Raw genomic sequence first — 14,869 nt, forward strand, 5'->3', positions numbered from 1 at the left:
AGCTGCTGACTTTTATACGGGTGGAACTCCACTTTAGCACATTTTTCAACGGTTTTACACAATGAGGTTGCTCTGTTATTTACATCTATTCATAAGAGGCATATCCAGTGCAAAAGCCGCCAGGAACGGATGCAGTACTTCCAGGGGTTTCCTCACATCCTTGAACGACCATACTAGGAATAGTTGGTCAACGCCCAGGGGTGAGTTCACATCCATGTGGGGCACCCAGTCTGAGCACAAGTTTATCCAACACAGATGTTCATTATTGTGCAAAAAAATCAAATATACTGGGAATGTAAAGGACTTTAATATTCATGTTTGTTATCACCTAGCGCGGTGATCTGTTTTCTTTTTTGTATTTGTATTTGCTATTTAGCAAGTCCTCACTGCAGCTGGTGGAATTCTTATATTTTTTGCTCATTTATTCAATTATTAATTTGTATATTATCATACATTATTTAATTAACAATTTCTTTGGCGCTAAGGTATTATTTTTCTTTAGGATTCGGTTATATATTTTACATTAATGAATACAGAATCACATTCATTTTTTTTTTTTATATATTTACCTGGAGTTCAACCATAAAATTATGGCTAGAATCTAATTAGTTGCTTTGGGGATACCTACTTTTCTTTCCACTATATACAGTATATGTTAGCTTTGGTCATGTGTTAATTAACTTTTGTCATCATTAACCAGAAATGTTAAAAAAGCTATAAAGGCTTCTTTTTACAGCGACATTTTTTTGTCTTCTTCAGTGTGTTTTTAGGGGATCATATTAGATAAAAATGCCACACAAGTTATTAATTACGGCTACTTACCTGCACTTCCTAAACACCATCCACCACCATGAATGTAGATAACGGCTCTCATTAGTCCTTCTGATTGTCGTTTTGGCACATATAATCTCACAGGAACATTGTTGAACGATGTGTCTGCGACAGTAATATTTTCATCTGAAATGGGTTCTGTGTGCTCCAGCTTCGTTAAAAGCATCATGACATCCATGTAGTGGCTTATGCCAAGCAGCTCAGCTAAAGAACCCTGTATTTCAAATACAAACAGTACATAAATCATTTAAAACTAAGGAAAATTGAAAACTTAGTCAAGGCAACCATTTAGGGTTTTTTTTTATTTTATTAGCTGTGAAAATTAAAGTTCTTATTGCGGTATTAAATTCCAAACCAAAAATGTAATTTATTGCAGCTCACCAATCATTAGTTTGCATTTTCTTTCCTTTTTTAGGCTTTTCATCTGGTGATCTGGCCAGTAACACACCTCCTGTATTAGGCCCCATACACACGATAGAATCCATCCGCTGAAAAATCCCAGCAAATGGGTTTCAGCGGATAGATCCTATGGTGTGTACACTCCAGCGGATCTGTTTCCGCGGATATTTCTCCCCTGGGATGGATTCCAGCAGATCGAATATTTGCTGACATGCCAAACAAATCTATCTGCTGGAATCCATCCCAACGGATGGATCCGCTGGTCTGTATAGACTCACCGGATCCATCCGTCCGAAGGGATCCCCCGCATGCGTCGTAATGATTCGACGCATGCGTGGAAATCCTTATATGACAGCGTCGCGCACGTCGCCGCGTCAATCGCGTCGACGGCGCGACACGTCATCGCCAGAGGATTTCGGCACGGATTTCAATGCGATGGTGAGTACACTCCATCGCATAAAAATCCACGGAAATCCTCGAGAGAATTTATCCGTGGAAACGGTCCGCTGGACCGTATCCGCGGATAAATCCTCCCGTGTCTATGGGGCCTTAGAATGATCCCACTCTGGATGAAGGAGCACAGGGGGATCTTTGGACAGCAGCCTTCTCAGTCTTGGGGGAGGAAAGTATTAGATATACTAGCAGATACACTAACAAATTGAAGTTAAACTCCAGCTCTTACTGCAGTTACACAAGCAATTTTTTCCTTTTGTGATAAAGGTTTTACATGAATAAATAAAAGCTGATCATTGCATCGGTCTGTGGTAAATGGCTTGTCTCAGTCCTCAAATTGCTACATTTGTGGGGGGGAGATAGTTCCATTAAAAAACAACAGACTAAAGCCTCATACATACGGTTCGATTGTTGGAAGGGGATTGTCTGTTGACAGACTGTTGTCCTAAATTCCTACCGTTAGTACACTCCTTTAGTCAATTGTTTTCCAATTTTTGGCCAACAAATGTTGGATGACAGGCTAGTAAATTTTGACGGACAACGGCTCCAATTCTGATTTTCGTATGGTCAGTACTCAAATCCGTCACACAACAGTCAAAAGTACAAACACACATGCTTGGAATCAATGCTTTTCAAACACAAAATTAGCAGAAGGGACCCAAAGAGCTGAAATTCCTTGTACAGTAGTACGTCACTACGTTCGTGTTTGTGGCACGACAATTGTGTAACGTTAGTATGCAAGACAAGTTTCTGGCCCTTTTGACAAAAATCAGACGCTCGGTTGGCCAACAATCGTACCGTGTGTACAAGGGTTAAAGGGGTTGTAAATGTACAATTTTTTTCCCTAAATAGCTTCCTTTACCTTAGTGCAGTCCTCCTTTACTTACCTCATCCTTCGATTTTGCTTTTAAATGTCCTTATTTCTTCTGAGAATCCTCACTTCCTGTTCTTCTGTCTGTAACTCCACACAGTAATGCAAGGCTTTCTCCCTGATGTGTCGTGCTCGCCCCCTCCCTTGGACTACAGGAGAGTCAGGACGCCCACTAAAACACAGCTCCTTTCTCTATCTGCAACGTAGAGAGCGTCCTGACTCACCTGTAGTCCAAGGGAGGGGGTGAGCACGACACTCCACACCAGGGAGAAAGCCTTGCATTACTGTGTGGAGTTACAGACAGAAGAACAGGAAGTGAGGATTTCTCAGAAGAAATAAGGACATTTAAAAGCAAAATCGAAGGATGAGGTAAGTGAAGGAGGACTGCACTAAGATAAAGGAAGCTATTTAGGGAAAAAAATTGTACCTTTACAACCCCTTTAAGGCCCCATTCACACTATTGGATTTTCAGCAGATTTTGGCTTTAGATTTACCAAAACCATATAATATGAGGTCAAACCTTTAAAGTTTAAATGTGTATGCAATCAGGCAGGCCCTCGTACTACATGGTTTTGGTAAATCTAAAGACACAAATCTGCAGAAAATCTAATAGTGTGTTTGGGGTCTTACTGGCAGGATCACCAGGTGAAAATAAAAGAGAGAAAGACTAAAAAGAAAACTAATGCAGCCTTCACACCTAGGACTTGGTAAGTTGCAACATAATAAATGCATGCTTTTAAGTTTAATACTGCTTTAACTTTTATGAAAAATGTTTGTCTTGTTTTTAGGAACTATATAATATAATCAGGGCCTTATTTGCATGCCAAATATTATCATGGACAAAATTCATCAAGAAAATGCAGTTAATGTAGAACCCTAGCCAAAGATAACTAGATCAAATCATTAACCACTTAAGGACTGCCACACGACTATATACGTCCTGACTTTGAAGAGGGACATCTCGGTAATGGCAGCAGCTGCTGCCACAACAGAGGTATCCATCTCTTCAGGCGGCGGTCCGGTCAACTATAATGGTGGTCTCTGTGGTGGATTCACCGCAAGATCACAGTTATCGGAGACGGGCCCCCTCCCGCCACTCTCCCGCACCATCCGCCGCTTACCGGAGCCGTCGGTAGCGGCGGAGGCGATCGGGTCCTATCCGTGGCTGGGTATGGATATGAGTGAGGGCAAGATGGCCCCCACCCGTCTCCATACCATTTTTTTTTTATTGCATTTTTGTCTAAATATGAGGTCTTTTTGACCCAAGATCTCATATTTAAGAAGACCTGTCATGCTTTTTTCAATAGCAAGGGATGTTTACATTCCTTGTAATAGGAATAAAAGTGACCCAATTTTTTATTTATTTTTTAAACAGTGTAAAAATAATTAAAATCAAGTAAAATAAATAAGAAACTAACGTTTTTTAAAGCGCTCCGTCCCGACGAGCTCACGCGCAGAAGCGAATGCATACGCGAGTAGCGCCCGCATATGAAAACGGTGTTCAAACTATACATGTGAGGTATCACCGCAATCATTATAGCGAGAGCAATAGTTCTAGCCCTAGACCTCCTCTGTAACTCAAAACATACAACCTGTAAAAAAATGTACACATAGCCTATGGAGATTTTTAAGGGCAAAAGTTTGACGCCATTTCACGAGCGGGTGCAATTTTGAAGCGTGACATGTTGGGTATCAATTTACTCGGCGTAACATTATCTTTTACAATATAAAACAAAATTGGGCTAACTATACTGTTGTCTTATTTTTTTATTCAAAAAAGTGAATCTTTTCCAAAAAAAAGTGTGCTTGTAAGATCGCTGTGCAAATACGGTGTGACAAAAAGTATTGCAATGACCACCATTTTATTCTCCAGGGTGCTAGAAAAAAATGTATAATGTTTGGGGGTTCTAAGTAATTTTCTAGCAAAAAAAATTGTTTTTAACGTGTAAAGTGGTTAATTTACAGACAAAAAAAAACAGCTTTTGCTGTGGTATTCATCTTCTCTCCCACATGACTTCTGCTAGAGGTCCCCAGCTGGATGTCCAGCATCATTCAACTTCCTCAGAGCCCAGGTTGTACTGAACCCACCCCCAGCCTGTGACTGGACAGGAGAAGCAGTACAATAATGAGCACATCTCTCTGTCACTCATTCTCCTGAACTGATTGCTTCTTGTACTGCTACTTCATTCTACACTCCAGCTCTGATATATACAAACTTCAAGAGGCTAATATCATCTCAATTCAAGTACTTATACTAATTAAAAAAAACAAAAACTGAATGATGTATAAATGATTACTGAGCTGGAATAATGTGTATCTTTTATTTCTGTCTTGAGTTCAGCTAAGTGTTGTAAACATGTAAAATAAAGCTATTGTGGATTAATTGACAAATGTAACAAAAAGGATACATTAAACATTTTTAAAACAAAATGAGCTAACAATCTAAAAATACAGAAGATTTTTTTTATTATTATTATTATCAACCCAATGTGCATCATAGGGCTCCATTATATGGAAGCATAGTACAGAGATATCAACATAGAAGACATGGATGAGTCTATGAAAATAATATTATCGAATATCGAATATTTTCATAGACCCATTCTTTACTTCTAAAATTGATAAAGATTCCTTTAAATGGTGGCATGATAAGGGGTTGTATCGTATAGGACGCTTCTTTTCTCGTTCGGGTCCCCTCCCCGAGCAACATTTTATTGACAAGCTAGACCTTCCTGTTTCAGAAAAACTAAGATTTTCTCAACTACATGACTACGCTCAAAGCCTATGGGATAACGACTCGATATCTGGACTTTTGACACCCTATGAAAGTAAATGTGATCAGGGTTTGTCCAGGAAGGGGAATATTTCAATTATATATAATTCACTTGCTACTAATGACACCAAATTGCCGCATATGCTGGCATGGGAAAAGGAACTAAATAACGAATGGGATTTGTCGGACTGGTATAAGAATTATACCAGATCCATTAAAGGTTATGTGAATGTCTCTCTTATAGAAGCGAACATAAAAATTTATACTAGATGGTATTTAGTTCCCGTCAAACTGACCTCTATGTATCCGACAACTTCTCCCCTATGCTTCAGAGGCTGCCATGGATTGGGGTCTATGATACATATTTGGTGGGAATGTCCCAAAATTCGGGGTTACTGGAATAAGGTGTTCAATATAATCAGACGAGTCACAGGCTGTAACCTGCATCAATCTCCTACTATTGCTTTACTTAACGGAATGTTACCTCTAACTTCTAAGGTTACCAGAAAACTCATCTTATATATTATGACGGGTGCCAGGATTACACTCGCAGCTGCATGGAAAAAGACTAATGTTTCCATCCTATATATGAAAAGAAAGGTCACATGGATTATGGAACAAGAGAAAAGGGTCTGCTCCATGTTGGATAAGTCTACTCTTTTCTATGAAATCTGGGAACCTTGGTTGGAATACATGGGGATAACTTATACTCCGTGAAGGTTTTGATGACATCAGTGTCTTTTGGACGATGCTGGTAGATGGCAGGCAGGCTAATTTTCTATCTCTCCTGATTTTCTTCTGGCTTTCTTTTTTCACTTCCTCTCTTGTCTTTTGTCACTCTTTCTTTTTTTCTTCTGATTCTTCTTAGGTTTTATCTCATTATTTTATCTCTGGGGATAGAATCCTTAAGATTTTTGGTCCTCAGTTTGTTTTATTTTGAAAAGATACGTTTATGTTTAAGTAATTGAAGGATTCTACCAAACCTTTGAAATAATTAGATTTGATGGGGATTCCGAAAATTTGTTTTCGTTTATCGGAGAGTTCCAGTAATAGTTATTGGAGGGAGGGAGGGAGGATTGGAGATTTTGCTCAACCTCTTGGACACAGAAAGTTCCCGTTAGGGGTGTCGGAGAGGTTGATGCACTCCGGATATCTTATCCTTTAATTATTCTAAGTAATTTAATCTGGTACACTCAATTAGTTTTATCCCTTATATAACTTATTGTGTGATAACGCTAGACCTAGGAATTCCTTGATATATGAAAATATTCTGTTTCTCTTTCAAGTTTAAAGTATTACTTTGAAATAGTCTTTTAATTTAGCTTATGTGAACTGCCTTACTTTCACCACATGGTGTAGAGCATATAGGATGGATAGATATAAGTGGCAGTTAATAAGACAGGAATGATTATTATGAATTGAAATGTATTTAAATTATTATATTTCTGCGTGCTATTGACTTATTTCTTGCTAATTTAATACAAATGTATGTATTTATTTTATTGAAAATAAACTTAAATTTGAATGAAAAAAAAAGAAGACATGGATGAGATTTATCATGCAGCAGTGCACCTGAATATGTACTGTACACAGTGCAGTGCATGAAGGTCATGCTAATTTTATTGACTGCTATACAGGAATACATGGACAAAAAGATTGTGAGTGTCTTATAACTGTATACCGTATAAGATATACAGTATACAATATTAGAATCATAAATAATCGGCACCCAACAACCTGGCTCAAGGGCCCCCAGACCCTGACAAAAGTTATTTTTTAATTAAAATAATAAACATGTTATACTCACCACCTCTGTGCAATTGTATTGCACAGAGTTGCCCCGATCCTACTCTTCTGGGGTCCCCCACCAGCGATCTTGACTCCTCCTCTTCTCTATGTGCCCCTATAGCAAGCCAATTGGGGGCCACGTACGTGCTCGCTCCCAAGCTTTGTGTGTCTATGGAGACACGCAACATAGAAAAACTTAGCTTGGCTTGGATTCACATCCTGCAGCCTCCTTTAGAACCACTTTAAGGAGGCTAACACTGGAGCCCAAAGACTACATTGAAGTGCTTTAAGCAGAGTTTAGTAATCCAGAAAGAAAGGACAAATACACCAAAGAACAAAGCCTGGTGGTCCCAGAAAGGGGATAGTGCTTTCCCTCAAATTAGGATTGTAACTATAACGGTGGCTAAAGGTCATTCACTCCTCTGAAATCCTATATGAACATTCCTCCCCTTCCTGGTGCTTTGGGATCCCTGTCCCTGGGATCCCTGTCACAGAATACAAAGGAAAGGCATTATTTTGCAGCCTCTAAGGCCCCGTACACACGACCGAACATGTCTGCTGAAACTGGTCCGCGGAAAAACCCATTAGGCTGCAGGTGGAATGTGTCCCCCAGTTAATGAGAGTTGCATGTGGGGTCCAGTTGTTTTGATGGAGAACATCAAACAAAAAACAACATTTTAAAAAACGACACAAAAAATTCGAGCATGTTCGAATTTTTTTTTGTCGTTTTTCAGAAGACATAAAACGACATTTTCCCCACACACGGTCGTTTTAAATGACGTTTTCAAAAACGTCGGTTTTTTTTCATCACAAAAAACGACCGTCTGTACGCGGCATAAGAGAGTGAAGTTCTGCTTTAACTCTCTAGGGACTATCCATCAGTCTGTGCTCCTTCAGCTTCAAGTCTAGTGGGCAGGGCCTCTCTCAGAAGCTCCTACCACCAATCACAGCCCTCTTCTCCAATAGGGTAGTGGGTGTACTACAGGTGCAGCCTGTTACAGTCTCTCTTACCACTTTCCAGGTTCAGTCACTTAGTATACTTGTGGCCACGAAGAGTGCAGCTGCCTGGGTGGCCCTGTGTGACAGCCCAGACTGTGTAGCTGCAATGACAGGTGCCGATTGGCCAGGCTGTGGATTGTATATGCCTAACCATTGCACTGTGTTATGTACTATATGTTGCATACTCCTGACTACTGTACCCTGGGCTGTGATTAAAGTACTTTTAACCACTTCAATCTGTATAATATGCTGTACATTGCATTTTCTTGAGTGATACATATGTCCATAAGTGTGCACAGTCTATTGCATTAGGGTGTGCACCACAAAACTCAGACAAACATGCGTGTGGGTATATATACTGTATATGCTGTATATACAGACACACACTCTTTTAAATAAATATAAAGAAACATTTTGAAATGCTTAAAACATTTTTTATGTTTTACTACATTTTACATTTTATGGGAGAGCCTGGGGGAGAGAGAGAGGGGGGAGAAAGAGAGGGGGTAAGGGGGGAGAGAGAGAAAGGGTGAGAGGGGGTGAGAGAGGGAGTGAGAAGGGGGTGATAGAGAGAGAGGGGGGTGTGAGAGAAAGGGATTGAGATAGAGAGAGGGGGGTGATGAGAGAGAGTGGGAGGGTGTTCATTATGCCTGCTACTCACAATCATGGCCCCAAGCTGGTCTCACCTAGGCTCAGGCAGCCAGGATCTACAGTTGCTGTGTATATTTAAATCTGCCACCTTCACTACAAGCCCTTTCACAGCAGCATGTGCAAGTCAGGGGATGTAGTGTGGGGTGGAGCAGACTCATTGAGCCCATTGACATTGATTCTCCTCCATCCTGTTTATACACACAGTATTTGGCACTGCCAATTGGGTTGGCACTGCACAGTGCACCCGCCCCAGCTGGCAGGGGAGATGATGCAGCGAGGATAAAATAACTATGCAGCAGATAAAATACTATGGATTACTCGGGTGTGGTGTGTGTGACAGGGCACAGTAGGGCCTCTGTGTACACTAGATAATACATTGGATGGCACTGGCACAAGGGGGGATTAGGGTGTGACGGGCACATACGGCACCCCCCCCCCCCTTGCAAGCATGCCTATGCCCATGTTACACAGGACCCTGTCTACATAGTGAAGGATTCAACATTACTCCCCCATCACCTATTTAGCCACCCTCTCCTTCACCAACCCCGTAAGCAAAAATGTCACCCTCATTTCCTTCCTTGAAATCGATAATTCCGGCTTCCTTCCCCTCTAACCAGCAATTGATGGAAGAAGAGCAAACGCATTACTCTATATGTAGCTTGACTGCAAATAGGGAGGCTTCATTTGGGCTTTGGAGAAAGCAGGCTCAGTTTAATAAATACTGGTGGAATGGAAAAGTGGAGGTGTTGACAGGATAATACTTTCATCTGTCAGTTCTGTAGAGAAGATTGGTAAATGAAAACTAACATCTAAAGGTTTATATTAGGCATACAAGTATTTCCCCAAAGCTGTTATTTTCTCTTTAACAAATCAGACTCATCTTCTGTACAAAAAGGATCTGTATAAATAATACAATGTACATACGGTAAAAGAAACTGTGTTTATTTTTATCACTGATTTTCTACATTTTTGCAGCAGTGTTTCGTTTGTATGTGAACATTTTGTTTACATTTTAGTTGCACATTATGCTTCTGAACTGGCATCAAAAATTATTCTTTGTGCACAAGAACCACCCTGATACTTGTATGTTTGCCCAGTGCAATCAACAACCATGTAATTAACTCTATAATACTGATTTATTTGTTAGGGAGATACTATTTGCCAAGATCTAACTTAACCTTGAAAGACATTGTTTTGTATCATGACTGAGACCTGTGTGCTTAACGTCTTCCAAAACTTTGCTGGCTAGGTTTCAATTTTGCAAAGCAAAGTTTTGCCCATGAATAAGAAAACCCTGTTTTCCCAGTGCTTATACACAATGTTGTTTCAGCATGAGTACTTTCTTTCCACTCTAAAGCCTCGTACACACGGTCGGACATCCGACAAACTTTCCCTTGGATTTTTGTCCGAAGTGAGTTGTCCAGTCACACCCATAGCATACACACGCTCGGACTTTCCTGCAAACTTTTCTAAAACTTTCTCAACATCACGTGGTTTTTCTGCTCTTTACTGCCACCCTTTGGTTAACTTCTGCAATAGTTGGTTGATTTTAACATTGGTTCTGAGCCATGCGTATTTGCACTTTGTACAAAAGTCCGATGGCTTGCTGTACACACGGTCGGACTAGGTACCATCAGACTTTTGTTGTCGAAAAGTTTGTCCGTTTGCAGACCGAACTTTTTGTCCGATGAAACACGAAAAAGTTGGTCCGATGGAGCGTACACACGATCGGACAAATTTGAAAGCTTGTTGATTTTGAAGTTTGTTGGCCAAAAGTCCGTCCGTGTGTACGGGCCTTTAGATTTTCGGATGACCGAACGTCCGTTTTTTGTGTCATGTCAAAAGTGAAGAGGTTACGCACAATACGAAAATTTTCATACGACAGAATACAACGTCAGAAGTGACGTAATGTGTTGAATAGTTTTGTATGTATTCTTTCATTTCTGAGCATGCATAGTCTTTCTCTTAGGATTTTTCACATCTGACCAACATTTTATAGTCTGCACATCTAGCTTTGGTCTGACGAAAAAGGGATGAAAATCTGCAGACAGCTCGTCGTACAAATTTTTCGACCAGATTTTCATATCGTGTGTATGGGCCTCTTTCACATGAGGTGGATTCCACTGCGATCAGCAGGTAATCAGCTCACTGATTGGAGCATAGCTGGCAGGTGGCACATCCGTATCTGCTCAGATTTTGAACAGCGGACACAGACAGAACCTGCTCTGCTGTATTGGCGACTGGGAGTAAACAGAATGTGCTGCCTGTTTACAATCAACTACCGGTACATCTCATCCGCCTAAACAGAAGAGAACAAATCCCCATCGTTTTTTTTTTTTTTCAGCAAACTGGGTTGGACCCAGAGGTAGGCGAGGATAAACAGACACAAGTTTATCAAAAAGGAAGAATAAAGTGCAAATGAGCTAAACAACAAACTATGATTAACATACAAAGTGCATGTGCCAAATATATAAAGTGCAGATATTGCTTCTCAATTCCTTCATCTGCACTTAATTTATTTTATTTGGCACATGCACTTTGAATATTGACCATAGTCTGTTGCTTAGCTGCTTCATAGATATATGGTACATATAGCTTGAGTTTGCATTTTTTCTAGGAGTAAAACACTGGTTTGAAGTTTGGGTATAAATCTAATCGTAGTCACGGAGAGGAACACCCACTGAAATAGAGCACAGCGTATACATATCTCCATAACTTCACTTATATTTTTCATTTTTCATTTATATTAGGAGTAAGAGAGGAGTGGTATGAGATAATATTATTTAGGAGTTAGCGCAATCCACACACCAATTCATATTTTCAACATCCAACCTTAGGGCGGTATAAATTATTATTTAATAAAGAAAAAAACTAAGTAACTTTTTTTCTAATCGATCACAGGTTGTATCACTCCTCTCCAGCCTGTGTCTTAGAATAACAGGGAGGTAAAGCCTCTATCAATCAAGATGTGATAGCCCATCCCCATTTTGTTAAGCAGGTTAGTGGGCACGGAGGAGGAGAGAGGAAGTGGAAAAACTGAGCATGTGTACTAGCTGACAACATTGCTCTGTAAAACCCCCAACTGTAGTGGGGACATGGACAGAAGGGGGAGATAGAGAACAGCAGGATCAAGCAGATATTTTGCAGAATACAGCAAATGAATCCCATGGTGACTTAACGAATCCCAGAGTATGGTTAGAATGTAATACAGTGTTTATTGATAGTTTTTATTGATGTGGGTTTAATGACACTTTAATTCTGCAATAAATGTTGACTGTTGATCTGCCTTAAAGCTAATGTGCTCCAAACTTCCTGCTTTAACAGACAATGTAGTGAAGGAATAGGCAACCTTTGAGAGGTGTCGATTTACTTGAACAACATGAAAGGGATCAAAGATCACCGGGGTTCGGCACCCTTTTTTTTTTAAGAAATTAACTAGCATGGCCCGACCAAATAGTAAGGAAAACTTAGAAAGATATAATAAAACAAATGTCATTGTAAAAATATAAACATAGCCTACTTTAAAAATGGACAGTATCAGTCAGTAGAGCAGTTGACAGTGTCAGTAGGGCAGTGGATGGTGTGTGGATAGTGTCAGTAGGGCAGTGGATGGTGTGTGACCAATGTCAGTAGGGCATTGGATGGTGTGTGGATGGCAGTGGATGGTGTGTGGACAGTGTCAGTAGGGCAGTGGATGGTGTGTGAACAGTGACAGTGTCAGTAGGGCAGTGGATGGTGTGTGAAGTGTCAGTAGAGCAGTGGATGGTGTGTGAAGTGTCAGTAGGGCAGTAGATGGTGTGTGAACAGTGTCAGTAGGGCAGTGGATGGTGTGTGGACATTGTCAGTAGGGCAATGGATGGTGTGTGGACAGTGTCAGTAGGGCAGTGGATGGTGTGTGAACAATGTCAGTAGGGCAGTGGATGGTGTGTGAATAGAGGCAGTAGGGCAGTGGATGGTGTGCGGACAGTGTCAGTAGGGCAGTGGATGGTGTGTGAACAGTGTCAGTAGGGCAGTGGATGGTGTGTGGACAGTGTCAGTAGGGCAGTGGACAGTGTCAGTAGGACAGAGGGCTTTGTCAGTAGGGCAGAGGTTGGTGTCAGTAGTTTTTTATTTATTTATTTATTATTATTTTTTTACAATAGTATTTTTAATTATTTTTTACAATTTTTTATTTTTTTATTACAATTATTTTTTACAATTTGTTTAGCAGCCCTGTTGAGGTTCTTTGGTAAAATATCAGGTTTTTAAATAGATCTCTGATTTCTCACTTTTGAGAAAGAGAAACAAGATTGCAGGGCAGCATTGACTGGAACCAATCCCCTGTATTTTTCTCCTGTGGCACTGGCAGCTAAATTCTGGCAGGAGGGAGAGGAGAATAAGTCGCTTTTCAACTGCCACAGGAGGAAAAAACAGGGGTTCGGTTCCAGTAAATACCACCCACGCCGCCCATCCTGTTTAAGTTCTGGGGTTAGAAAGGAAGGGACACGGTCTACCCTTCACCTTCTCAAGATTAACAGGTAGATTGCGATCGATGGGTTGCCGACCCCCAATATAATGCCTTTTATGCTCTAAAATCCTGAGTAATGTTGTCCACCCTGCTTGCTGGACTACATGATTTTGTATAACTCCAACCCTCAGTGCTACTGCATTGACTCTAAATAGAATGTGTATAGGAAAAAGGGTTCTTGGGAGATATAGTTCTGGGTGCATTCTGACATCAGTAGGAACTGAGCCCTCAGCAGCTGTCCCTGCAAAGACATTGAGAAAATTGATGATGTCACAGTGAGTAATAAAAGCTGTTTCTTGCTGAGGATTGGAATAAGGTCAAAGAAAATTAATTCTGGGGCCTGATCTAGCGGGAAGAGGGAGGTTAGATTATTGCACTTTTGCTCCTTTATATATATATTGTAATATAAAGCTACAGAAGTCCACTGTGAGTAAGCGCGCCTGCAAAAAGTTAAGGGCCTCACTGATGGAAGACTACCTCAGTTTTCCACTGGTCATTTGTTGAAAGCTGTAGCTAGATCATGCTGATTTTTGCCTGCCGCAGAGTTCCCTTTTACAGCTATTTGGTCATTGTATCTGTACTTATTCATACTGATATTGCTTGAGTCAGTGTATAGTATTATATTTAACACTGTTACTGTTGCTATTGTTTGAACTAAACTTTTTATTTTTCATTAAACAAACCAAAAAAAGGCCAAAAATTCTGAGAAAAAAAAAAGTTTTTCTTAGTTTGTAACATTTAAAAAAAAAGATAATTTTTCTTCTTCTGTGATGTGCATTGATAAGGATGCACTGATGTGCACTGATGAGGCTGCATTGATGAGGCAGTACTGACAGGCACTAATGAGGCTGCACTGATAGGTAGCACTGATAAGCTGAACTGATGAGGCTGCACTGATGGGCATTTGTAACACAGCATTGATGGGCACTAATAGTTGACACTGATAAGCTGCACTAATGGGGATGCAATGATCTTTAGGGCACCGATGATTAGTGCCCTGATTATCAGTGAAAAAGTGCCCTGTCAGCCTTGCTGGTTATACGCTCTCCTTTCATCACACAGTGACAGCACAAGAGGAAAGTAATGCCTACAACCGTCAAGTCGGTTTACATGTGATCAGCTGTGATTGGACACAGCTTATCACATGGTAAAGGGCCACTGTGATTTTCCCGGTACCCTGATCTGTGATCAGCTGTGTCCAAAGAACACAGCGGTCACAAACGTGCCTAATGAGCGCTACAGGAGGCGTGTTCTGGGAAGACGTTCATGGATGCCCCCCCTAAAACTAGAGAGCCGTCTTTCGGGTATGGCACAGTATTGAGGTGGTTAAAAAAACATAGTCAACAATTTAAAGTGATTCTAAAGGCTGTATTTTTTTATTTTAAAAGCAAACATGTTATACTTACCTGCTCTGTGCAATGGTTTTGCACAGAGCAGCTCCGATACTCTTTTTGGGTCCCCCGCCAGCCATCCTAGCTCCTACCCCCCACCAGTGTCGAGTGACCCCAATAGCAAGCCTTTTGCTATGGGCACACTCAAACAGGCTCGCTCCTGTGAATGGACATTGTCTATTCACACACAGAGTGTGGCTCGGCCC

The 14,869-nt window shown here is 40.7% G+C and overlaps 1 protein-coding gene across 1 annotated transcript in view; it reads right to left on the bottom strand.

Moving 5' to 3' along the window:
• Nucleotides 1-14,869, bottom strand: part of AADAC (arylacetamide deacetylase) — a 76,249-nt gene that overhangs the window by 49,356 nt on the left and 12,024 nt on the right. Inside the window, exon 2 of the mRNA XM_040349211.1 lies at nucleotides 823-1,045. Coding sequence (XP_040205145.1) covers nucleotides 823-1,045 — 223 coding nt within the window. The remainder of the gene's footprint in view (nucleotides 1-822; nucleotides 1,046-14,869) is intronic.

Source organism: Rana temporaria, chromosome 4 (assembly GCF_905171775.1).
Source record: "Rana temporaria chromosome 4, aRanTem1.1, whole genome shotgun sequence".
Lineage (NCBI taxonomy): Eukaryota > Metazoa > Chordata > Amphibia > Anura > Ranidae > Rana > Rana temporaria.